At 46.5% G+C, this 26,181-nt stretch overlaps 2 protein-coding genes across 4 annotated transcripts in view; one reads left to right on the top strand and one right to left on the bottom strand.

Moving 5' to 3' along the window:
- zgc:113436 (uncharacterized protein LOC503528 homolog) overlaps positions 1-2,182 on the bottom strand; it is a 34,755-nt gene extending 32,573 nt beyond the window's left edge. For both annotated transcript variants that reach the window (XM_068054566.1, XM_068054564.1), the window contains exon 1: positions 1,860-2,182. In XM_068054566.1, the coding sequence (XP_067910667.1) occupies positions 1,860-2,082 (223 nt within the window). In that variant the 5' untranslated portion in view covers positions 2,083-2,182. The remainder of the gene's footprint in view (positions 1-1,859) is intronic.
- Positions 70-25,720, top strand: ogfod2 (2-oxoglutarate and iron-dependent oxygenase domain containing 2). 2 transcript variants are annotated; one of them, XM_068054568.1, is made up of 7 exons: positions 70-970; positions 4,808-4,864; positions 7,188-7,298; positions 16,042-16,141; positions 17,072-17,196; positions 19,870-20,127; positions 23,941-25,720. In XM_068054568.1, exons 1-7 carry the CDS (start codon positions 956-958, stop codon positions 24,214-24,216), a joined length of 942 nt encoding a protein of 313 aa, XP_067910669.1. In that variant the 5' UTR covers positions 70-955; the 3' UTR covers positions 24,217-25,720. The 2 variants fall into 2 exon arrangements, with proteins under 2 accessions (XP_067910669.1, XP_067910668.1); XM_068054567.1 differs by lacking the exon at positions 70-970 and adding an exon at positions 2,280-2,489.
- The last annotated feature ends 461 nt before the right edge of the window (positions 25,721-26,181 follow it).

The following is a 26,181-nucleotide window of genomic DNA, read 5'->3' as shown; positions in this document are numbered from 1 at the left end:
CGGACATACCTGGGCAAGTTTCCACATTGCCGGGTAGTTGCCAGTGTTGTAGCTGTACTGGAACAGCTTGGCTAGGGGAGCAGAAGTTCTGGAGCACAGGTCTTCAGTACTATTGCCGGAATATTGTCAGGGCCCATAGCCTTTGCAGTATCCAGTGCCTTCAGTCGTTTCTTGATATCTGATGTGAGAAATAGTCATGCGGCATTAAACATAAATGGTGCTTCTTTTTCCACTTTCATTAAACACTTTTGTTTATCAGTTCTAATATTGGAAATGGGAGGAAAGGTTGTTCGGTTTTGGGCCATGTGATGAAACCTTGAGGAACATGTCTAGAGTTGACAACCCCAGTTGTTACGCGGGGAAACCAGGCCCGCAATTCACGAACATTATCGTCACTGGGTCAATATCCTAAAATTCCTGATCCAACATCATCACTGGAGCATTAGCAGCACAAGGACTGCAAATCAAAGAGAAGCACCATGACCAGTCTTGTGTTTAGTAGATTTAGTTTTGATTACTAGAATGGTACAAGGGATGAGGGACTTCAGTTATGTGGAGAAGCTGTGATTGTTCTCCTTAGAACAGAGAAAATTAGGAGATTTAGTCACGGTGTTATACAGTAAATAAGGAGAAAAGGTTTCCAGTGGTAGAAGGGTCAGTAACCAGAGAACACAGCTTTTAATCGATTGGCAAAGGAATTGGTGGGGGAAAGATGAAGAGAACTTGATCTGGAATGCACTGCCTGAGGAAGCAGATTCAACAATTCAAAAGGGAACTGGATAAATATTTGAAGTGGGAAAGAGCAGGGGAGCAAGACTATTTTGATAGCTCTTTCATACAGCCGGTACAGGCACAATGAGCCGGGTGATTCTTTTCTATACTGTTGTATGATGACGGTTTTAAAAGGCAGTGGAACAGGAGCTGAGGAGAGGAAACATTTACAACATCAGTTTGCATGGGGGCCAGGATGGTGTACTTTACTTAGAAGATGACTGAAGGAGCAGGAGCTGGGTCACAAGGACCGGATGAACTCGGAGAGAGACGAAGGGGAGATAGGAGAGAAACATGGCAAAGGAATATTCAATATTTAAACGAGTCCTGAAAGGCACTGGTAAAAAAACCTAAGAACCCTTTTGTGACGTAAGAAAAAAGACAGACTTGCATTTTTTTTTGATTTCGCTGATTCCCTGATGGAGAGAACAGAGTTACATCCTCACAAACTGTAGTAAAATAGGGGGTGGGGGAGATTGTTTGAGGGGTTGTCGGGGTCTGGGAGGGGGGGGATTAGTGGATGTGGGGGGATTGGGTGGCTTATAGGGGAATTTGGGGATGTAGCTGTGGGGGGGGGGGGGTTTGGTGGAGGGGATGGGGCTTTGGTTGGGGGATTACTGGGATATTGGGGGATTACTGGGGGGGGGGTTGGGATTTGGGGGGTTACTGAGGAGGAATTGGGATTTGGTGGGGATCAGGATGGGGGGGTTGGGATTTGGGGGCGGAATCAGGATTTGGGGGGGATCAGGATGGGGGGGGGGAAATCAGGATTTGGGGGGTTGGGATTTGGGGGGGGATCAGGATTTGGGCGGGTTACGGGGGGGGTTGGGATTTGGGGGGTTACTGAGGAGGAATTGGGATTTGGTGGGGATCAGGATGGGGGGATTGGGATTTGGGGGGGATCGGGATATGGGGGGGATCAGGATTGGGGGGGTTAATGAGGAGGAATCAGGATTTGGGGGGTTAATGAGGAGGAATCAGGATTTGGGGGGTTACTGGGGGGGTTGGGATTTGGGGGGTTAATGAGGAGGAATCAGGATTTGGGCGGGTTACTGGGGGGGTTCAGGCCTGTTTAATTTCCGCCTCACCTTCCACCGCGAAGTTGGCCGCGTATCTCCGGACGCTCCGGCGCTGCAGTGGGCCCAGGGCCTGCGAGTAGGCGCCTCTCGACAGATATTTGTAAACGTGTCGGTACCGATCCAGCGAGTTTGGCCGGGGTGGGGAGCGGGCTGCCGGGCCTGGGCCTGGGCCTGGAGTTGGGCCTCGGCCCCGTTCAGTCTGGGTGGCGACGCTGCGTTTGCTGTTGGCCATTCCCGCCAGAGCGGGCGGGTATTTCGGCCCAGGCCCAGCCGCAAATCTCTTTTCCTCCCCGGGCCGGGGCTCTGACCCGCGGCGCTCGGTGAATCTCCGCCGGCGGAACCTTTATCCCGGAGGCCCAGGCGGAACCTTAGTGCGGCGTCCTGGAGGCCCGGGCGGAGCGGCTTTGGTGCTGAACCGCGTTGATTCTCTGGTTGCCGGGCGGGGCCGCGCGTTCGGGCGCTCGGGCGGGTTTGGGCGGAAACATGGAGGCGGAGGGAGCGGCCGGGAGCCCGAGGCCGGGGACTGGGCCCAGTGCCTCCCCGGCTCGATTCTATGTCTGCCGCTGTTTCTATACTGACAACATCTTCCTGGAAGACTTCAGGCTCCATGTCCGCTCGACAGAGCCGGATCTCGGGCCTGTAAGGAAAGGCCTTGCCTTTTATGGACCAGAAACACACTAAGGGCGTTGGAAACAGATTCAATAATAACTTCCAAAGGGAAATGACAAATACTTGGAGAAATTGGCAGGGCTATGGGGGGGAGCAGAGGCTGTGGGACTAATTGGGTGGCTCTTTGCCAGCACAGGCCGATGGGCCGAATGGCCTCCTGCACTGTAAAATTCTGTAAATTCAAAGCACTGCACAGGCAGTGAAATATTTTTATGTGTAATCGCCGTTGTAGGAAACAGCAGCCAATTTGCGCACAGGAAGCTCCCACAGACAGCGATAATGACCAGAGAATCTGTTTCAGGGATGTTGTTTGAGGGATTAATGTTGGCCCAAGACACCAGGGAGAGCTCCCCTGCTCTTCGAAATAGTGGCCGTGCATCTGTTACATTGACCTACTGTGGCACCACTGCCAATCCCACAGTGAAGTGGCTTGCTCAGAGTTGCCTGAGTGGTACCTGTGCCCCTGGTTTGCCTCTGCCTTTGCTGGAACGTGCCGGGTGTGGGCTGTCAGCAGTGACACAGATGTTTCGGACTAATTCAGCCTTGTTGGATAGACTCAACAGCATCACATTGCATTTATATAGTGCCTTTAACATAGTCAAAAGTTCCAAGGTGCTTCACAGGAGCATTTACAGATACTATTTGACCCTGTTCCACATAAGGAGATATTAGGACAGATGACCAAAAGCTTGGTCAAAGAGGTAGGTTTTAAGGAGTGTCTTAAAGGAGGAGAGAGTGGTGGGGAGGCAGGGTGGTTTAGGAAAGGAATTCCAGAGCTTAGGGTCCAGGCAGCTGAAGGCACGGCCGCCAATGGTGGAGTGATGGCAATTGGGGATGGGCAAGAGAAGAATTGGAGGAGCGCAGATATTTCGGAGGGCATTAGTGGTTGGGAAAATATAGGAAAAAATTCTGAGGAACAGGATTAATCTTCACTTGGAGAGGCATCAGGGATAGTCAGCATAGCTTTGTCACAGGAAGATCATGTCTAACTAACTTGATTGAATTTTTCGGGGAGGTGACTAGATGTGTAGATGAGGGTAAAGCAGTTGATGTAGTCGACATGGACTTCAGTAAGGCTTTTGATAATGTCCCGCATGGGAGAGTGGTTAAGAAGGTAAAATCCAATGGGATCCAGGGCAATTTGAAAAATTGGTGGTGTCGTAAATAGTGAGGAGGAAAGCCTTAGATTACAGGACGATATGGATGGGCTGGTAAGATGGACGGAGCAGTGGCAAATGGAATTTAATCCTGAAAAGTGTGAGGTGATGCATTTTGGGAGGACTAACAAGGCAAGGGAATATACAATGGGTGGTAGGACCCTAGGAAGTACAGAGGGTCAGAGGGACCTTGGTGTACTTGTCCATAGATCACTGAAGGCAGCAGCACAGGTAGATAAGGTGGTTAGGAAGCATTTGGGAGACTTGCCTTTATTAGCCGAGGCATAGAATATAAGAGCAGGGAGGTTTTGATGGAGCTGTATAAAAAGCTAGTTAGGCCACAGCTGGAGTACTGTGTACAGTTCTGGGTACCACACTATAGGAAGGATGTGATTGCACTGGAGAGGGTGCAGAGGAGATTCACCAGGATGTTGCCTGGGCTGGAGCATTTCAGCTATGAAGAGAGATTGGATAGGCTAGGGTTGTTTTCCTTAGAGCAGAGAGGCTGAGGGGAGACCTGATTGAGGTATACAAAATTATGAGGGGTATTGATAGATTAGATAAAAAAGAAACATTTTCCCTTAGTGGAGGGGTCAATAACCAGGGGGCAGAGATTTAAGGTGAGGGGATTTGAGGGAAAAAAAATGTCACCCCGAGGGTGGTTGGAATCTGGAATACACTGCCCGAAGTGGTGGTTGAGGCAGGAACCATCACAACATTTAAGAAGTATTTAGATGAGCACTTGAAATGCCATAGCATACAAGGCTACAGGCCAAGTGTTGGAAAATGGGATTAGAATAGTTAGGTGGCCGGCACAGACAGGATGGGCCGAAGGGCCTGTTTCTGTGCTGTATGACTATGACTATTAGGGCTGGAGGATGTTAGTGAGATATTGCAAAACATAGGTCTCAGTCCACATTATTGTGGCAGCTACAGTTTTTTTCTGTTAAGTGATGAGGCTACTGTTTTTATACACAGTTGGGTCTCATCCTCCATTACTCCAATCCATTTCACCCAGGGGTGGTGCTACTGTTGGGCCTTTTGATTTTAATCATACTCTGCAGCATTTTATTGATGAGGTCCACTATATTTGGATTTTATTCACTAACTTTGATTTTGCTCATGTTCCAGATTTTAAGAAGCAAAGGTTGCAAGACTGAGGAACAGTTCAAAAAGGTTCAAGCTAAGGTAAAACCTGAGCCACTGACAGGCCCAGCCTACGTGTTCTGCGCACTATCACACTCACTGTCACACTCGCTGTCACACTCAAACATACACAGGCTCTGATCTTATCTTCAAATAGTACTGCTGTTTAGTGGAGTGAAACAGCCCGCAGAGCATGTGGCAATAACTGCTTTCTGAGATTGGGTTTACTCAGGGACTCTTGCAACGGTCCCATCTTTACAACAGAACCAACTCTGGAAAAACTACTGTTTCAATATTTGCACCTACACTACCCAGTAATCAATGCAGAGACAAGGGACTGCTGAGATCAGAGCAATAAATGATGCAGTAGCATACAAACACCCTCACCCTCACGCCTCACCCACACTCACACCCCAAAGCTCTCTCATATTTAGTTAAGTGGCTGACAAAGCTAGAAGCTTGGACACTCCTGCTACACTGCAGCTAAACTGCAAACTCCAGTTGCATCAGAGTTGGTGTGATTGTTATTTTCCTTCAGTTCCAATAAATTAAGAATCATAATTTATATTTTTATACTTTGAAATTGTCTTGTTTGTTTACTTTTAAATCACTATTAGTGGTAATTAAATGATACGACAGACTTACCTTGCACAGTAATGGCTCAGTGGGTAGTATATTTGCCTCTGAATCAGGACAATGGGTTTAAACCTCATTCCAGAAACACTTGAGTGCAGTACCGAGGGAGAGATGCACTGTTGAAGGGTCATTTCTGAGGGAGTGCTGCACTGTCGGAAGGTCATTTCTGAGGGAGTGCTGCACTGTCAGAGGGTCAGTACTGAGGGAGTGCTGCACTGTCAGAGGGTCAGTACTGAGGGAGCGCTGCACCATCAGAGGGTCACTACTGAGGGAGCGCTGCACTGTCAGAGGGTCAGTACTGAGAGAGTGCTGCACTGTCGGAGGGTCAGTACTGAGGGAATGCTGCACTGTCGGAGGGTCAGTACTGAGGGAGTGCTGCACTGTCGGAGGGTCAGTACTGAGGGAGCGCTGCACTGTCGGAGGGTCAGTACTGAGGGAGTGCTGCACTGTCAGAGGGTCAGTACTGAGAGAGTGCTGCACTGTCGGAGGGTCAGTACTGAGAGAGTGCTGCACTGTCGGAGGGTCAGTACTGAGGGAGTGCTGCACTGTCGGAGGGTCAGTACTGAGGGAGTGCTGCACTGTCGGAGGGTCAGTACTGAGGGAGCGCTGCACTGTCGGAGGGTCAGTACTGCGGGAGTGCTGCACAGTCGGAGGGTCAGTACTGAGGGAATGTTGCACTGCAACAGATGCGAATGAGACATTGATTACTGCACCCTCTCTTGTCACTATAATTTTGCCGGAAATGAGAGCAGCTGTGAGGAAATTCCTGGCTATTAAGCAAGAGCCCATCCAGCTTTCCATGGGTTCATATGGATGTTTAAGATCCCACGGTTCTATTCAAAGAGCTGGAATCTCGTCTGGTGTCCTGGCTGACATTCCTCCCTCGACCAAAATTCGATCATCAGAATCATCCTCAGGATGAAGCTCGGGGAACAAAAGATCTTCAGTATTTTCGACACAAACTTGATCCGCCAATGCAGAACAGTCAGTAGCATATTGTGCCACACAGTAAGGTACAAGTCAGAGGTAATAGTCAAGTTATCCAAGGCTCTGGTCAGATCCACCTTGAGCCCTGTGTCCAGTTCTGGTCAGCAAGACAGTAAAAGGAAATTGAGCTGCTGGAGGCAGAGCAGTATCTCGAGGGTCAGGGGCTCAGTTATGTGGAGGGACCAGAGAGATGGGCTGAGAGGTGATCTTATTTGGGGGAGAAAGAGAAGACCGTAAACAGACAGAATATTACTTTAAACTGTTAAGCATAGAACTAGGGGCAAGGATTCAAATTAGTGCCGCGTAATTTTAGTGTTGATATCAGGACATTCTTTTCTCAAAAAGTGATCAATCGTAGAACGTTTACGGCACAGAAGGAGGCCACATGGCCCATCGTGTCTGCGCCGTCCAAAAATAAAGCCACCCAGCCTAATCCGCCCTGCAAGCATGGAATTAATCTCTAGATCGAGCAGTGGAGACAAAAAAAATAAAGACTCCTTTAAGAAACAATTGGCTGTTGCTAACGGGGAATGGTTTGATTTCTCCTGATGATGAATTAAGATGGACCGAATGGCCTTCCTCACCTGTAGTGATTTTCTGGATTGCTGCTTGTGGGATCTTGCTGTGCGATTGTGGCAGCACTGTTATAACAACACATTGCGTCAAGTCCGTCGAGATGATTCTGAGCAAAGCATATTAATCGATATCTGCCAAATCTTACTGAGTTATTCTGTCCCCTCAGATCGATGAGGAAGTTCAGAGGAGAAAGTTGCTCAGTCACAGTAGTTTGGACAGAATGGCGATTATTTCAACATATTACAAACCTCTGAATCCTGGGGTCTATGTTTTACAGGTAGGCACCAGTCTCTCTTAATTCACTGTACATCACCTACATTTAAAGACTTAGATCATTGAGCATGTGTCCTGTGTTAATTACATTGGAATACTGGAAACATCCAGGGTTATCCGACCGGGAATTTAAGTGGCACAGATGCTGTGGAGGGGTTTTTGTTTGGGTTGGATGTTTCTAAAATCATTTCTTTGTTTTTCTTTATGTTGTGAATGTGTTCCTGCTGAAAGTGGAACTCTGAATTTTACTTTTTTGTTGTTCACCTCCTCATTTCTACCAAAAGCAGAGCTGAGCAGTGCTGAGTGACAGGGCCACATAGGATGTTATTACACATTGTCTCTGTCTCTGGGTCCCTAAGGCTTGGTGTTGCAGCTAGTGTATGTTATTTGAAAGATTTTTAAGCGGTGTTCAAGAAGGAGAGAGAACTGGAGCAAAAGTAAGGCAAGCAGTTTAATAACATTAAACTAATGTGTGAAAGTAACTCGAAAGAACAGCTGACCGTGAACACGGGTCTGATTATACAACATTGACCCTATAAATCAGGAAAAAGTGATTGCAGCACTGGGTAAGGTTCAGTATTGGGTCAGTCTGATATACAAAGTGCTACACTAGACTATGTCAATATTCATCCACTTGCACACACTGTCAGGATGGCTCCTTTTACAGACGTCTTGTTTCTGTTAGATTAATTTACTGAAAGCACATGCAGGATTTTCTATTTGGAACGTGTCACTCTGTAATGTTCTCCCTTTGTTTCTCGCTTATTTCAAATTTTGGTGCGGGGTGTGAGCGCAAGCAAACTGTTGTTGGAACTCTGTCGCTGCTGCTCTCAAGTTTGGCTGCCAGCACGGCCTGAAGGGTCCCCCTCTTTCTCCCTGTATTGACTGCTTCATGATAGAGGACACTAAAAGCATCCCAAAATAGTAGAAAATAAGGGGGCAAAAGAGAGGGAGGATCTTAAAACAATTACTAGAGAAAAACTACTAGGCAAACTAACGGGACTAAAGGCTGTCAAGTCCCCTGGACCTGATGACCTGCATCCAAGGGTCTTAAAAGAAGTGGCTGCAGAGACCGATGTGCATTGGTTTTAACCTTCCAAAATTCCCTAGGTTATGGAAAGGTCCCAGGAGATTGGAAAATGGCAAATGCAATGCCCCTATACAAGAAAGGAGGGTGATAGAAAGCAGGAGCTAAAGGCCAGTTAGCCAAACATCTATCATTGAGAAAATGCTGGAATCCATTATTAAGGAGGTAGTAGCAGGACATTTAGCAAATCATAATACAATCAAGCAGAGTCAACATGACTTTAAGGAAGGGAAATTGTGTTTGACAAATTTATTAGAATTCATTGAGGATGTAATGAACAGGGTGGATAAAGGGGAACCAGTAGATGTAGTGTATTTGGATTTCCAAAAGGGGATAAGGTGCCACATAAAAGATTACTACACAATGTCATACAGGCCCCCATCTGCCAAGAATGAGGCACACATTATTTCGCCACATGAACATTAAAACTTAAAATTGCTGCTGGGAAGAAAAGAGGGCCTATCACAAGGAATTGCCAGGCCCCTCGCCGGAAAGACATTTTTTGCATACTAGCAGGTAGTGTTGGAACAAAGGACCCAGTTTCTGCTTCTCCAATACGCAGAAGACCTGGTCAGACCAGTTTAGTCACATGACTAACTGGCTGTTTGAATTTGAACTTGGCACTGAGTGTTTGAAACTCAGAAAGCTCTTTGCTCCTGGACTGAGAACACCTCTCTCCTGTCCGCTCCCATCTCTTTCTCACGGCACTGAAGACCCATTAAAGACATATGAACCCCAAGAGAGAGAAGTCCCCTACAGTGAACAAGGTTTAAGAAGAATACTGGGCCCCAACGAAAAGCAAGACTACCTACACTCAAGGACTCTACAGCGAGCTCGAAGCACAGTAAAAACCCCTCTTCAGAAATTGCCTCAAACTTTTTAACTTTATTTTTCTTCTCTTTTCTGTCTCCATTTTATGCATGCGCGTATCATGCCTGCTAGCGTGGGGCATGGCGTGTATCCGTTGGCGTTAACCGAATTAGAGTTTAGGTTTTAATAAATGTCACTTTTCTTCTTTAAACCTAAGAAAGCCTGTTTATGCTCATTTCTTTGCCTTATAATTGGAAAGTGGTGAACAAGGATTCACTAATGGGGAGCTCCAAACACGGTGTGTTTAAAAATCTAAACCCTGTTACAAGAAGACCAGGTGAAGGCAAAAAGGGACCCTAAGACACCTTTCTCACCTGGTTGTAACCACAAGGTAAGAGCTCATGGTGTTGGGGTAATATATGTTGGGCAATGCACCAAGGCTCATTAGACAGCACCTTCTAAACCCGCGACATCTACCAACTAGAAGGACAAGGGCAGCAAATGCATGGGAACATCACCATCCACAGGTTCCCCTCCAAGTCACACACCATCCTGACTTGGAACTATATTGCCATTCCTTCACTGTCGCAAGGTCAAAACCCTGGAACTCCCTCCCTAACAGCACTGTGGGTGTACCTATCCCACATGGACTGCAGCGGTTCAAGAAGGCAGCTCACCACCACCTTAAGGGCAATTAGGGATGGGCAATAAATGCTGGCCTGGCCAGCAACACCCACATCCCATCAATGAATAAAAAAAAATATTAGCATGGATAGAGGATTGTCTCACTCACACGAAGTCAGGATAAATGGGGCATTTTCACATTGGCAAACTGTAGCTATTGGAGTGCCACAGGGATCAGTGCTGGGACTTCAACTATTTAGAATTAGAATTAGAATATTACAGCGCAGTACAGGCCCTTTGGCCCTCGATGTTGCGCCGACCTGTGAAACCATCTGACCTACACTATTCCATTTTCATCCATATGTCTATCCAATGACCACTTAAATGCCCTTAAAGTTGGCGAGTCTACTACTGTTGCAGGCAGGGCGTTCCACGCCCCTACTACTCTCTGAGTAAAGAAACTACCTCTAACATCTGTCCTATATCTATCACCCCTCAACTTAAAGCTATGTCCCCTCGTGTTTGCCATCACCGTCCGAGGAAAAAGACTCTCACTATCCACCCTATCTAACCCTCTGATTATCTTATATGTCTCTATTAAGTCACCTCTCCTCCTCCTTCTCTCCAACGAAAACAACCTCAAGTCCCTCAGCCTTTCCTCGTAAGACCTTCCCTCCATACCAGGCAACATCCTAGTAAATCTCCTCTGCACCCTTTCCAAAGCTTCCACATCCTTCCTATAATGCGGTGACCAGAACTGCACGCAATACTCCAGGTGCGGCCTCACCAGAGTTTTGTACAGCTGCAGCATGACCTCGTGGCTCCGAAACTCGATCTCCCTACTAATAAAAGCTAACACACCATATGCCTTCTTAACAGCCCTATTAACCTGGGTAGCAACTTTCAGGGATTTATGTACCTGGACACCAAGATCTCTCTGCTCATCTACACTACCAAGAATCTTCCCATTAGCCCAGTACTCTGCATTCCTGTTACTCCTTCCAAAGTGAATCACCTCACACTTTTCCGCATTAAACTCCATTTGCCATCTCTCAGCCCAGCTCTGCAGCCTATCTATGTCTCTCTGTACCCTACAACATCCTTCGGCACTATCCACAACTCCACCGACCTTCGTGTCATCCGCAAATTTACTAACCCACCCTTCTACACCCTCTTCCAGGTCATTTATAAAAATGACAAACAGCAGTGGCCCCAAAACAGATCCTTGCGGTACACCACTAGTAACTAAACTCCAGGATGAATATTTGCCATCAAGCACCACCCTCTGTCTTCTTTCAGCTAGCCAATCTCTGATCCAAAGCTCTAAATCACCTTCAACCCCATACATCCGTATTTTCTGCAATAGCCTACCGTGGGGAACCTTATCAAACGCCTTACTGAAATCCATATACACCACATCCACGGCTTTACCCTCATCCACCTGTTTGGTCACCTTCTCGAAAAACTCAATAAGGTTTGTGAGGCACGACCTACCCTTCACAAAACCGTGCTGACTATCGCAAATGAACTTATTCTTTTCAAGATGATTATAAATCCTGTCTCTTATAACCTTTTCCAACATTTTACCCACTATCTATATTTACAATCTATATTAATGACTTGGGTAAGGGACAGAGTATTGTAGCTAAATTTACTGATGATACAAAGATTGGTGGGAAGACAAGGTGTGAGGAGGACACAGAGAATCTGCAAAGGGATATAGATAGGTTAAGTGAGTGGGCAAAAATTTGGAAGATGGAGTATAATGTGGGAAAATGTGAGGTTATTCACTTTGGTGGGAAAAATAGATAAGCTGAATATTATTTAAATGAAGAGAGACTGCCAAATGCTGTGGTACAGAGGGATCTGGGTGTCCTTGTACATGAAACACAAAAGGTTATCATGTAGTCAGCAAGTAATTAGGAAGGCAAATGGAATGTTGGCCTTTATTGCAAACAGGGTGGAGTATAAAAGTCGGGAAGTCTTGTTATAACTGTACAGGCCATTGGTAAGACCACACCTAAAGTACTGCGTACAGTTTTGGTCTCCTTATTTGAGGGATATACTTGCATTGGAAGCAGTTCAGAGAAGGTTCACTGGGTTGATTCCAGGGATGAAGGGGTTGTCTTATGAGGAAAGGTTGAGTCTATAATCATTGGAGTTTAGAAGAATGAGAGATGATCTTATTGAAAAAGAAGATTCTGAGGGGCTTGACAGGGTAGATGCTGAGAGGATGTTGCCCCTCGTGGGGGTATCTAGAACTAGGGGGCACAGTCTCAGAATAAGGAGCCTCCCATTTAAGCCTGAGAAGAGGAATTTCTTCTTTCAGAGCGTGGTTAATCTTTAAAATTCTCTACCCTAGAGAGCAGTGGAAGCTGAGTCATGGAATATATTCAAGGCTGAGTTAGACAGATTTTTGAACTCTGGGGAGAAAAAGGTTATGGAGAACAGGCAGAAAAATGGAGTTGAGGCCACAATCAGATCCGCCATGATCTTACTGAATGGTGGAGCAGGTTCAAGTGGCCGAATGGCCTCCTCCTGCTCCTATTTCTTATGCTGCTTCCACTTCCTGAAACCCCACAGTGGCTAAAAATCCTATGTGTCAAATGCTAACTTGTTGTCCAACCCTTCAGCAGAACCAAAGTCTGGTTGTTTTAATCAGAATAAAATAAAACTTCCCTGACCCACAGCCTGATGTGTTAACCTGCCAATTCCACAATCACGTTCACAAGTTTGCCAAATTTACATGTTGAAAACGTTTGCTGGATTTTTTGTACTTTTTATTTTGAAAGGAATAAAATCCTTAATGTGGGTTGGTGAAGTGTCGCCCATGGCTTAGTGGGTAATGGCTGTGGGTTCACGTCCCACTTCAGAGATTTGAGCACAAAATTTAGGCAGACACTCCCCATGCAGCACTGAAGGAGTGCCGCACTGTCAGAGGCTCAGTACTGAGGGAGTACCGCATTGACCGAGAGGGTGTACCGAGGGAGCGCAGCACTATCGGAGAGGGAGTACCAAAAGAGTGCCGCACTGTCGGAGGGTTACTACCAAGGGAGCGCTGCACTGTCCGAGAGGGAGTACCGTGGGAGCGCCGCACTGTCGGAGGGTTAGTACCGAGGGAGCGCTGCACTGTCGGAGGGTTAGTACCGAGGGAGAGCTGCACTGTCGGAGGGTTAGTACCGTGGGAGCGCCGCACTGTCGGAGGGTTAGTACCGTGGGAGCGCCGCACTGTCGGAGGGTTAGTACCGAGGGAGCGCTGCACTGTCGGAGGGTTAGTACCGAGGGAGTGCTGCACTGTCGGAGGGTTAGAACGGAGGGAGTGCTGCACTGTCGGAGGGTTAGTACCGAGGGAGTGCTGCACTGTCGGAGGGTTAGTACCAAGGGAGCGCCGCACTGTCGGAGAGGGAGTACCAAGGGAGCGCCGCACTGTCGGAGAGGGAGTACCGAGGGAGCGCTGCACTGTCGGAGGGTTAGTACCGAGGGAGCGCTGCACTGTCGGAGGGTTAGTACCGAGGGAGCGCCGCACTGTCGGAGGGTTAGTACCGAGGGAGCGCCGCACTGTCGGAGAGGGAGTACCGAGGGAGCGCTGCACTGTCGGAGGGTTAGTACCGAGGGAGCGCCGCACTGTCGGAGAGGGAGTACCGAGGGAGCGCCGCACTGTCGGAGGGTTAGTACCGAGGGAGCGCCGCACTGTCGGAGGGTTAGTACCGAGGGAGCGCTGCACTGTCGGAGGGTTAGTACCAAGGGAGCGCCGCACTGTCGGAGGGTTAGTACCGAGGGAGCGCCGCACTGTCGGAGGGTTAGTACCGAGGGAGCGCCGCACTGTCGGAGGGTTAGTACCGAGGGAGCGCCGCACTGTCGGAGGGTTAGTACCGAGGGAGCGCCGCACTGTCGGAGGGTTAGTACAGAGGGAGCGCCGCACTGTCGGAGGGTTAGTACCGAGGGAGCGCCGCACTGTCGGAGGGTTAGTACAGAGGGAGCGCCGCACTGTCGGAGGGTTAGTACCGAGGGAGCGCCGCACTGTCGGAGGGTTAGTACCGAGGGAGCGCCGCACTGTCGGAGGGTTAGTACAGAGGGAGCGCCGCACTGTCGGAGGGTTAGTACCGAGGGAGCGCTGCACTGTCGGAGGGTTAGTACCGAGGGAGCGCCGCACTGTCGGAGGGTTAGTACCGAGGGAGCGCCGCACTGTCGGAGGGTTAGTACCGAGGGAGCGCTGCACTGTCGGAGGGTTAGTACAGAGGGAGCGCCGCACTGTCGGAGGGTTAGTACCGAGGGAGCGCCGCACTGTCGGAGGGTTAGTACCGAGGGAGCGCCGCACTGTCGGAGGGTTAGTACCGAGGGAGCGCCGCACTGTCGGAGGGTTAGTACCGAGGGAGCGCCGCACTGTCGGAGGGTTAGTACAGAGGGAGCGCCGCACTGTCGGAGGGTTAGTACCGAGGGAGCGCTGCACTGTCGGAGGGTTAGTACCGAGGGAGCGCCGCACTGTCGGAGGGTTAGTACCGAGGGAGCGCCGCACTGTCCGAGAGGGAGTACTGAGGGAGCGCCGCACTGTCGGAGGGTTAGGACCGAGGGAGCGCCGCACTGTCGGAGTGTTAGTACCGAGGGAGCGCCGCACTGTCGGAGGGTTAGGACCGAGGGAGCGCCGCACTGTCGGAGGGTTAGGACCGAGGGAGCGCCGCACTGTCGGAGGGTTAGGACCGAGGGAGCGCCGCACTGTCGGAGAGGGAGTACTGAGGGAGCGCCGCACTGTCGGAGGGTTAGTACTGAGGGAGCGCCGCACTGTCAGAGGGTTAGTACTGAGGGAGCGCCGCACTGTCGGAGGGTTAGTACTGAGGGAGCGCCGTACTGTCGGAGGGTTAGTACTGAGGGAGCGCCGCACTGTCGGAGGGTTAGTACCGAGGGAGCGCCGCACTGTCGGAGAGGGTGTACTGAGGGAGCGCTGCACTGTCAGATGTGCCGTCTTTCAGATGAGATGTTAAACTTAGACCTGTCTGCCTTCTAAAGTGAACGTTGAAGATCCCACAGTCGCTATTTGTAGAAGAGCAGGGGAAATCTTATCCAGTGTCCTGTGTTCCTCAGTCAGCATCACTAAAAAACATATTATCTGGTGTTTATCACATTGCTGTTAGTGGGATCTTGCTGTGTGCAAATTGGCCGCTGTGATTCCTATATGAAACAGTGACTATACTTCAAAAATTGCTTCATTGGCTGTAAAGTGCTTTGGGACTATCCTGAGGTTGTGAAAGGTGCTATATAAATGCATGTCTTTATTTCTTGCTAGCGTTGCAGTGACAAAGTTGAAACACTGTTGTCAGTCAGTAACCAAATAACCCTGTACTGTATTCACTGCTCACAATGTGCTCTCCTCTACACTGGGGAGACCAAACGCAGATTGGGTGACCGCTTTGCGGAATACCATCGCTCAGTCCGAAAACATGACCTGGAGCTTCCTGTCGCTTGCTATTTCAACATTTCCCCCCCCCCCCCTGCTCTCATGCTTACATCTCTGTCCTGGGATTGCTGCAGTGTTCCAGTGAACATCAACGCAAGCTCGAGAAACAGCATCTCATTTACCGATTAGGCACGCTACAGCCTGCCGGACTGAACATTGAGTTCAATAATTTCAGAGCATGACCGACCCGCCCTTTTTTTTTTAGCTTTACTTTGTATTTTTTATTCGTATTTCATTTTATTTTTCTTTGTTTCATCCTTCATTTTTTTTTACCATGTGCCTGCCCACTATTTCTTTTCATGTTTGTGTTTTTGGCCAGGGCTGTTCATTTTTCTGTCCATTAACACCTTCTCTGTACTAACTCTTTGTCTTTCAGCACACCATTGACATACCTTTTGCCTTTGCTCCATGACCTTCTGGTCAGTTATTCTCTGTGACCTTGTCCTATCAACACCTTGCCTTTTGTTATCTCTTGCCCCACCCCCGCTTTATTTGCTTAAAACCTATTCCATTTCTAACATTTACCAGTTCTGATGAAAAGTCACTGACCTGAAACGTTAACTCTGCTTCTCTCTCCACAGATGCTGCCACACCTGCTGAGTATTTCCAGCATTTTCTGTTTTTATTAACCGCATAACCTTGCTGTTCTCTGCGTGAATTATTTGGTGTTGATGATGAGCAGCATTATGTTAGTTAGTCTTGTATTAATGAAGTTGACACATTTGTATGTTCCATGCAATGTGAAAAACAATATTGTGTTTTGTTTTCTTCCAGAAATCTTTCCTTGCTCCGGAATTCTGTGAAATAGTTGCGTACTGTCAAAGTGAGGATGCAGATTTTGAAGGATTGCTGGACCGTGTTCATTCACTACCAGGTATGTGTTTCGAATCTTTGTTCAAGAATAAGAAATAAAGATAAACAGTGTTTTATACACATAGGACTGATAGACGGAATGTTAAATGTTTTTGTGTGAATTCACCATAGCTCGAGGGAAAACTGCTTAAAATTGTAACAATACATGAAGAAGTGTAAAATGAAACTGAGTCAGTCTGAATAGGTCAGTGTCCCTGGTCTAGTGAAGTGATCTCAAGCTGTGAACTTTATTTACACGTTTGTATAGTTGCGGGAGCAGAGTGACTTTTTGTTGTGGTTATGTGTTATTAAGAATGGCAGAGTCAAACTCTTAGTGCAAAATAAATTGTTCCTGTGAACTGGATTCTGAGGTCACTGCAGGCTAGTTTGGAAAAAAAATTTAATCCTCCATAATCCTTATTCCAACTCCACAAAGTTTTGTACTTCATCAGAACCAATGGAAGGTTTTGTGAAGCAGTCCCAGGCCTAATGATAAAATTCCTGGTACTGAGGGCAGCCTAGCCTGAAGGTGGACTTGGACTTGCTATGGATTCTTGACTGATACTCAAATCAATTCCTGCCAGCATGCTAGTGGAGCTTCTCACCTGTGCTGGTGGAGGTGGGAGCAGGTGGAGGGGACAGAGAATTGATCAGTAAAGGGATCAATTATTGCAGGAGCTACACCTGTCTCACTTTAACCCTCCCTCCCCTCACAGAACCCAAAACCTCTTCCTCAGAAAGGCTGTTGGGATTGGGGGTTAATTGAAAATCTCAAAATGGAGATTGATGGATTTTTGTTAGGCAGGGATATTAAGGTTATGGAACCAAGGCGGGTGAATGGAGTTAAGACACAGATCAGTCATGATCTAGTGGCTTAATGTTTATAAAATGTTTACAAAGACACACTAATTTATTTATTGACCGTGCTCCTTCTTTCTATCATTCCTTGTAGCTGAGAGAGTTTATTCGATCCCAGTGTTCACTGAGGAATTCTGCAACCAGTTGATTGGAGAGCTTGAGAACTTTGAACAGTCTGACATGCCAAAGGGCAGACCCAACACTATGAATCACTATGGGGTAAGATATGAAGAGACACTGGTCAGTAAATTTCACCAATAAATGTCACCATTATTCACCAAGTACACACGCATGAAAACCAGCTCTGTGATCACCAACTAGCCGGCACGGACACGATGGGCTGAACGGCCTGTTTCTGTGCTATACAACTCTAACCCCCTAGCTGTGAACCCATAAACTCTTCAATACTTTAACGACACTTTATAGCAATGAGTATGGTTCACTTCAGCCAAAGAAACTAATTAAAGCTGCGAGAGAGAGAGATGCACACAGCGAGAGAGAGAGACGCACGCACGCAGTGAGAGAGTGAGAGACGCACGCACACACACAGCGAGAGCGAGTGCCTCTGATGGAGCAGTGGTTAATGTCCTGTGTGTCCTGTGTGTTGCTGAGGCTGATCTGTGGTGAGTTAGTTGTTCTGAGCAGTGGGGTGGAGTGGGGGTGACAGATCTTGGTCCCAAGGTGAGGAACGAAAGTTCTGGCTCTGGCTCCTGCTGGAAAGTATATCTGGGAACTTCACAGAATTGTTACAGTGCAGAAGGAGGCCATTCAGCCCATCGTGTCTGCACTGGCTCTCTGAAAGAGCAATTCCCTCAGTTCCATTCCCCCACCTTCTCCCCGTAACCCTGCACATTCTTCCTTTTCACGTAACTAATTCCCTTTTAAATGCTTCAATTGAATCTGCCTCCACCACGTTCTCAAGCAGCACATTCCAAACTTTAAGCACTCATTGCATGAAAAAGTTTTTCCTCATGTCGCTTTTGCTTCTCTTACCAAATACTTTAAATCTGTGCCCTCTCGTTCTTGATCCCTTCACGCATGGGAACAGTTTCTCTCTATTTACTTTGTCCAGACCCCTCATGATTTTGAATACCTCTATCAAATCACCTCTCAGCCTTCTCTTCTCCAAGGAAAACAGTCCTAACTTCTCCAATCTGTCTTCAAAACTGAAGTTCCTCATCCCTGGAACCATTCTCATGAATCTTTTCTATAATCTCTCCAATGCCCTCACATCTTTCCTAAAGTGCGGTGCACAGAACTGGATGCAATATTCCAGCTGAGGCCGAACTAGTGTCTTATACAAGTTCAACATAACTTCCTTGCTCTTGTACTCTATGCCCCTATTAATAAAGCCCTGGACACTTTATGCTTTATTAACTGCTCTCTCAATCTGTCCTGCCACCTTCAATGATTTATGCACATATGCACCTAGGTCCCTCTGCTCCTGCACCCCCTTTAGAAATGTACCCTTTATTTTATATTGTCTCTCCATGTTCTTCCTATCAAAATGAATCACTTCACATTTCTCTATTGAACTTCATCTGCCTCCTCTGCCCATTCCACCAACTTGTCTATGTCCTTTTGGAGTTCTACGCTATTCTCCTCACAGCTCACAATGCTTCCAAGTTCCGTATCATCTGCAAACTTTGAAACTGTGCCCTGTACACCAAGGTCTAGGTCATTAATATACATCAGGAAAAGCAAGGGTCCCAACACTGACCCCTGGGGAACTCCACTACAGACCTTCCTCCAGTCCAAAAAACATCCATTAACCTCTACTGTTTGTTTCCTGTCACTCAGCCAATTTCGTATCTATGTAGCTACCGTCCCTTTTATTCCATGAGCTATAAATTTGCTCACAAGTCTGTTGTGTGGCACTGAAAATGCCATTTGAAAGTCCATGTACACCACATCAACTGCATTGCGCTCATCAACCCTCTCTGTTACCTCCTCCAAAAACGCCAGCAAGTTTGATTTTTCCCTTACGAAATCCATGCTAGCTTTCTTTAATTAAACCTGCATTTGTCCATGTTACTATTAATTTTGTCCTGAATTATCTTTTCTTGCAGTTTCCCCACCACCAAAGTTAAATTGATTGGCCTGTAGTTGCTGGGCTTATCTTAGTCTAAGGAAGACTGAAAAATAGTTGCCAGTCCCTCCGTGATTTCCACCCTCACTTCCCTTAGTATCCTTGGATGCATCTCATCCGGTCCTGGTGCTTTATCCGCTTTAAGTACAGGCAGCCTATCTAATACTTCCTCTTTATCAATTTTCAACCCTTCTAGTGTCTGAATTACCTCCTCTTTCAACATTTCTTGGGTTGCGTCTTCTTCCTTGGTAAAGACAGATGCAAAGTATTCATTTAATACCTCAGCTATGCCCTCTACCTCCATGTGTAAATCCCCTATATGGTCCCTAATTGGCCGCACTCCTCCTTTTACCACCCTTTTACTATTTATATGTCTACGGAAGGCTTTGGGATTTCCTTTAATGTTAGTTGCCAGTCTCTTTTCATGCTCTCTCTTTGCTTCTTTTATTTTCTTTTTCACTTCCCTTCTGGGCCTTCTATATTCAGCCTGGTTCTCAGTAGTATTTTCTACTTGGCATCTGCCATAAGCACACCTTTTCTTCTTTAGCTTAATCTCTACCTCTTTTGTCATCCAGGGAGCTCTGGATTTATTTGCCCTATCTTTCCCCTTCGAGGGAACATACCTTGACTGTGTCCGAACTATTTCTTCTTTGAAGGTAGCCCATTGTTCATCTACTGGTTATCCTGCCAGCTTTTGACTCCAATTTATTCGCCAGTTTATTAATCTTTGTGATTAATTTCTGCTTATTGTATGAATACATACTGACTGGCACAGATTAAAACACTTTCATTATCTGCTCAAGGTGCTTTTAAATGAACTTGGATTTGATGAGTCTTTTATTACTTCGCTTCGTGAGGATTATCTTCAGCCAATCACGTCACTTCTTTACCCAGACTGTGGAGGTCAGAGTTTGGACAGTCACAAAGTATTTGCAGTGAAATATGCTGTAAACCAAGACCGTGATTTAAGTTTCCATTATGACAACGCTGAAGTCACTTTGAATGTGTCGCTCGGCAAAGATTTCAGTGAAGGGAACCTCTACTTTGGAGACATGAGACAGGTACTGTGGAAAATATAGTTACGCTTTCTGGTATTTCACAGTAGTCTGTCATTATTTTATTTTTTTAAATTTTTTTATTTAGAGATACAGCACTGAAACAGGCCCTTCGGCCCACTGAGTCTGTGCCGAACATCAACCACCCATTTATACTAATCCTACACTAATTCCATATTCCTACCACATCCTCACCTGCCCCTATATTTCCCTACCACCTACCTATACTAGGAGCAATTTATAATGGCCAATTTACCTACCAATCTACAAGTCTTTGGTGGTGGGAGGAAACCGGAGCACCCGGCGAAAACCCACACGGTCACGGGGAGAACTTGCAAACTCCGCACAGGCAGTACCCAGAATTGAACCCGGGTCGCTGGAGCTGTGAGGCTGCGGTGCTAACCACTGCGCCACTGTGCCGCCCTCACATTTCCCACATGTGCCTCAGCTTCCTTCCTCCTTCAGTACCACTGCCCTTTAACCAGTGTGTGTGACACTCCTGGCCATTCAGGTCTCAGCTGTGGCTCAGTGGGTACACCCACACCTCTGAGTCAGAGTGTTGTAGGTTCCACCAAGTCCCACTTCAGGGACGTGAGCACAAAATCTAGGCTGACATTCTCAGTACAGTGCCGAGGGAGCACTGCACTGGTAGAGGGACAGTGCCGAGGGAGGGCTGCACCATTGGAGGGACAGTGGCGAGGGAGGGCTGCACCGTCGGAGGGACAGTGGCGAGGGAGGGCTGCACCGTCGGAGGTGCTATCTTTCAGATGAAACGTTAAACCGAGACCCTGTCTGCCCTGTCAGGTGGATGTAAAAGATCGCACGGCCATGGTTTTGAATGAGCACTGGCGAGTTCTCCCCAGTGTCCTGCCAATATGTATCTTCTAATCAACATCACTAAAACAGATTATCTGGTCATTATCTCATTGCTGTTTGTGGGATCTTGCTGTGTGCAAATTGGCTGCTGTGTTTCCTACATTACAACAGTGATCCCTGGAATGGTGGTATTGTCTTTTGAGAAGAAATTGAGGAGACTGGGCCTATATTCTCTAGAGTTTTGAAGAACTGGGGCACACAGTCTCAGAATAAGGGGTAGGCCATTTAGGAATGAGATGAGAAGGAATTTCTTCACTCAGAGGGTTGTGAATCTTTGGAATTCTCTACCCCAGAGGGCTGCGGAGGCTCAGCCGTTGACTATGTTCAAGACAGAGATCAATAGATTTCTAGATATTAAAGATATCAAGGGATATGGGGATAGTGCAGGAAAATTGCGTTGAGGTAGAAGATCAGCCATGATCTAGTTGAATGGCAGAACAGGCTCAAGGGGCTGAATGGCCTACTCCTGCTCCTATTTCCTGTGTTTCTGTGACTATACTTCAAAACATTGGTTGTGAAAGATGCTGTGTCAATTCAGGTTTCTTTTCCCTTTCAATATGTCAACCTGAATACTCAAACATTTACAATTTAAAAATGCAGCAGCAGCATTACACAATCATTGGGCAAAAAAAAGACTTGTTTGGCTCAAATAGCCACCATCTGTTCAGTTATCAGTGACATATCCAGCTGACTCGTGAACAAATGGACTCCCTTCCAAACAGCACTGTGGATGTACCTACCCCACATGGACTGCAGCAGTTCAAGAAGGCAGCTCACCACCACCTTCTCGAGGGCAATTAGTGATGGGCAATAAATGCTGGCCTGGCCAGCGACACCCACATCCCAAGATTGAATAATAAGCTTTCAGGCACTGAACAGGTAACACAAAACACCTATCAGGAACAAGGAGCTGCCTCTCGTCCCTCGTTGGGAACAAGATTGAATCGCACAATATTTTCCATTCATGAATTAGTAGTTGCCACAAAATCAACAAACCAAAACACATTTCTCCATCTCCTTTTCATGGCCATGGTCTTTTTAGAGTCACTGATTACGTAAGGTTAAAAAAGTTATATTTATAAAGATCATAAACACATTGACAGAACTGTCAGGATTCAAATGTATCTGTTTCATCTCCAAAATACCAATGAAAACATCCCTGAACTCAGGCCTATCTCCCTGGTCCAGAGCTGGAATGTTACCCAGTGTCGACTGCATGTTGCAGTTTCTCTATTGCTATTTCCTAGACTGTGAACACACCAGTGAGGAAAGATCCTTCCCCTGGTTGGCGAGTCTAGAACCAGGGGACATCATTTCAAAATTAGGGGGAAGCCACTCAGGACAGAGATGAGGAGAAATTTCTTTACTCAGAGGGTTGTGAATCTTTGGAATTCTCTCCCCCAGAGGGCTGTGGAAGCTCAGTCATTGAGTATATTTAAAGCAGAGATCGACATTTCTAAATACAAATGACATAAGGGGATATGGGGATAGTGTGGGGAAAAGGCATTGAAGTGGATGATCAACCGTGATTGTATTGAATGGCGGGGCAGGCTCGATGGGCTGAATGACCTCCTGCTCTTATGTTCCTGTATAGGCCAGGATGGCAGGTCTCCTTCCCTAAACAACATCAAGGAGAAAAGGAAGACTTGCAATTATATAGCACCTTTCATGACCTCAGGATGTCTCAAAGTGCTTCACAGCCAATGAAGTACTTTTGAAGTGCAGTCACTGTTGTAATGTCAGAAATGCAGTTGCCAATTTGCACACAGCAAGATCCCACAAAGAGCAATGTGATAAGTGACTAGATGATGTTTTAGTGATGTTGATTGAGGGATAAATATTGGCCAGAACATGGGAAGACTCAAGTACTCTTCAAAATAGTGCCATGGAAACCTTTATGTCCACTTGAGGGTGCGGACAGGACCTCGGTTTGTCTCACCTGAAAGACAGCACCTCTGACTGTGCAGCAGTCCCTCAGCACTGCACTGGGAGTGTTAGCCTAGAATACATGCTCAAATCACTTGACTGGATTAGCGAATTAGTGAACCGGTTTGGTTTATATGACAGTCCAACAGCTTCATGGTCACTTTAATTGAGACCAGCTTTTTATTTCCACATTTTAATTGAATTTAATTCAAATTCTCAAACAGGCCACGATGGGATTTTAAATTGCATTCGAGTCATAGAGTCATTCTTTGGATAATCAATCCAGTTACATAATCACTATATCATCAACATCCTGGGGGTTACCATTGACCAGAAACTTAACTGGAGCAGCCATATAAATACTGAGGCTACAAGAGCAGGTCAGGGACTGGGAATTCTGCAGTGAGTAACTCAGCTCCTGACTCCCCAAAGCCTGTCCACCATCTACAAGGCACATGTCAGGAGTGTGATGGAATACTCTCCACTTGCCTGGATGGATGCAGCTCCAACAACACTCAAGAAGTTCAACACCATCCAGGACAAAACAGCCTGCTTGATTGGCACCCCGTCCACAAACATTCACTCCCTCTGCCGGCGCACAGTGGCAGCAGTGTGTACCATCTACAAGATGCACTGCAGCAACGCACCAAGGCTCCTTCGACATCACCTTCCAAACCTGTGAGCTCTACCACCTAGAAGAACAAGGGCAGCAAATGCATGGGAACATGTTCCCCTCCAAGCCACACACCATCCTGACTTGGAACTATATCGCTGTTCCTTCACTGTCGCTGGGTGAAAATCCTGGAACTCCCTTCCTAACAGCACTGTGGGTCTACCTACAGCATACAGACAGGAGTGGTTCAAGAAAGTGGCTCACCACCACCTCCTTAAGGGCAATTAGGGGTAGGCAATAAATACTAGCCTAGCCAGAGACGCTCACATCCTGAGAATGAATTTTTAAAAATCGTACTCTTATATAAAACAATTAATTTATGGTCTGTATGCACCTTGTCTCAGGTTCCAGTAAGTGAGAGCGAGTGTGTAGAGATTGAGCACAGAGTGAGTCACGGATTGCTCCATCGAGGTCAGCATTGCCACGGAGCCTTGCCCATTTCCTCAGGAGAACGCTGGAATCTCATCATATGGATGCGATCGTCTCAAGTCCGCAATGAGCTCTGCCCAATGTGTGACAGGAAGCCAGAGTTAGTAGAAGCAGTTGGATTTGGGGATGGTTTCACCTCCGAGCTATCAGAGATTGGGCAGCAGGCAGTGAGTGTCTGCACTTTGAATTAGTCAATTCCAAGCAGTGTTTGGTTCATTCCTGCTCTCCTCAGGAGCTGAGGTACTGCACCAGGAGACACCTCTGTTAGCATTTGGCTGAATCACAACTATTGGGAAAAGAAGTGCCTTTTGTAATTGAAGAATTGTAGAAAATTTTCTTCCCATTTTTTAATTTCATTATCCAGTAACCTGCGTGTGTGTGTTTATGTTTTAGGGGCATACAGTCTCTGTCTCTTGGATGTTTTAGGTCTTATATTGCTACATTGAGGGAGCTTGCAGGTTATTTCCCTCTTCCATCAGCACTCTTTTTGTCCAGCTTTTGGGAGATAACTGGGACTCCTGCTGATTTACCAACGCTCCTGCAGGTTCACAGGACAATCTCCACCTGGCAGCTCTTTGCTGGGCACAGGTTACATCAGGAATTGAACCGACGTTGCTCCAGTCTGAAAATTTTGTTTGTGCTCTAGCACTATTTAAATTAAGTATGAAGTGTAGGGTATGTGAACAGGAATTCGATGCAAGGTGATTTTGGTACGTGTTAAGCACAGCCAATCACAAATCATCGCAAGGAACTGGATCCAATGCGGTGATTAATTGCATGTCACCATTGTGATTTTGTTCTCTAATAACCTCGTTAAATAGCCAGCAAATTGTCATGTTGAACAAGTGTAAAAGCTTTTCCAAATAAATGTTTGAATTATATTATGCTCATCTTTATGAAGGATGTTCATGTTGAGAATTGGAATATTTCATTATTTTATGCAATCTGCTCTGGGACTAGATGTACAAGTCGTGAAACTAACTTCAATAAATCTGATTTTTTAAAAAAGGATTTTTGTAAAAAAAAACGATTGATGTGGCCTTCATGGAATTGTGGTGCCACTGTTGGGGATTAAATACATCCTTGCTGGTGTTGGTGACATCCCAAGAAAAAATATTTTAAAAAAATGTAAAACACAACCAGTTACAACTAAAAGCTCCCTCTATTTTACTAGAGTCACAGCAGCATCTCTTAACTTATCCTTCGACCCCTGACCTGTCGCATTAATTCTACAGATGTTGACATTAACTAAGTAATCCTACTGAGGTCACCAAAGTGCTGAGTTTGATGCTGTAGGTCATGCCCAGGAACTGGGATGAGACTGACCAACTCACTTCACATATTGGTTCTCACTTGTTCCACTTTTTCACCTGACTGTAACCCATTGAGAGAGAGCTGGCAAGAGTTGATTTATTGAAGTGGTTGTTAAAAAATGCACAAAATTTGTGCAAAGTGACTGAGCAACTATTTCCCCCAAACTGACAAAACCACAGCAGTGAGCCTATGTCCAACTATTGTGCGCTACAATGCATTGACACAAAGGATTGCATTTTTAAATCAGAAGACCCATGATTCTTAACCTGTAGTTTGACTCGATACACCAATGACTGGTGCCAGTTGCATAAGAACTTTGAGATGTATGTAAATTACTTTTTGCTTCAATATCTATATAATAAAAGTTGTATATCTGCTCAAGTCTGTGTCAACCATTTCCATTATAAAGTCCTATCACCACACTTAGAATGGAATCTGCATATATAAACTGGCCACACTGTAAATATACTTGCCCTCCCTCCCCCACAGCTGGATGTAAAAGATCCCATGGCATTACTCAAGAGCAGGGAGATTCTCCCTGGTGCTTTGTCCAATAACTATCCCTTAACCAACATCACAAACAGATTATCTAGTATTTCAGATTTCCAGCATCTGCAGTATTTTGCTTTTATCTAGTAATTAGTTTCATTGCTTTTTGGGGGGGGGATTTTGCTGCAGACAAACTGGCTGCTATATTTCCACTAGTAGAGCATAGCTACCTGACCCGACGTGTCTGTTTCAGGTCGGGTCGCTCTTCCGGGTCCGGCATTCGGGCTCAGGTTGGGTCGGGCTGGGTCGGACGCAATGACAACCAGGATGTCAAAGTAGGAAACACTCCGCAC

Source organism: Heterodontus francisci, chromosome 23 (assembly GCF_036365525.1).
Source record: "Heterodontus francisci isolate sHetFra1 chromosome 23, sHetFra1.hap1, whole genome shotgun sequence".
Lineage (NCBI taxonomy): Eukaryota > Metazoa > Chordata > Chondrichthyes > Heterodontiformes > Heterodontidae > Heterodontus > Heterodontus francisci.
The sequence above is the reverse complement of the archived record's forward strand: the minus strand, read 5'-3'. Positions and strand labels throughout refer to the sequence as shown.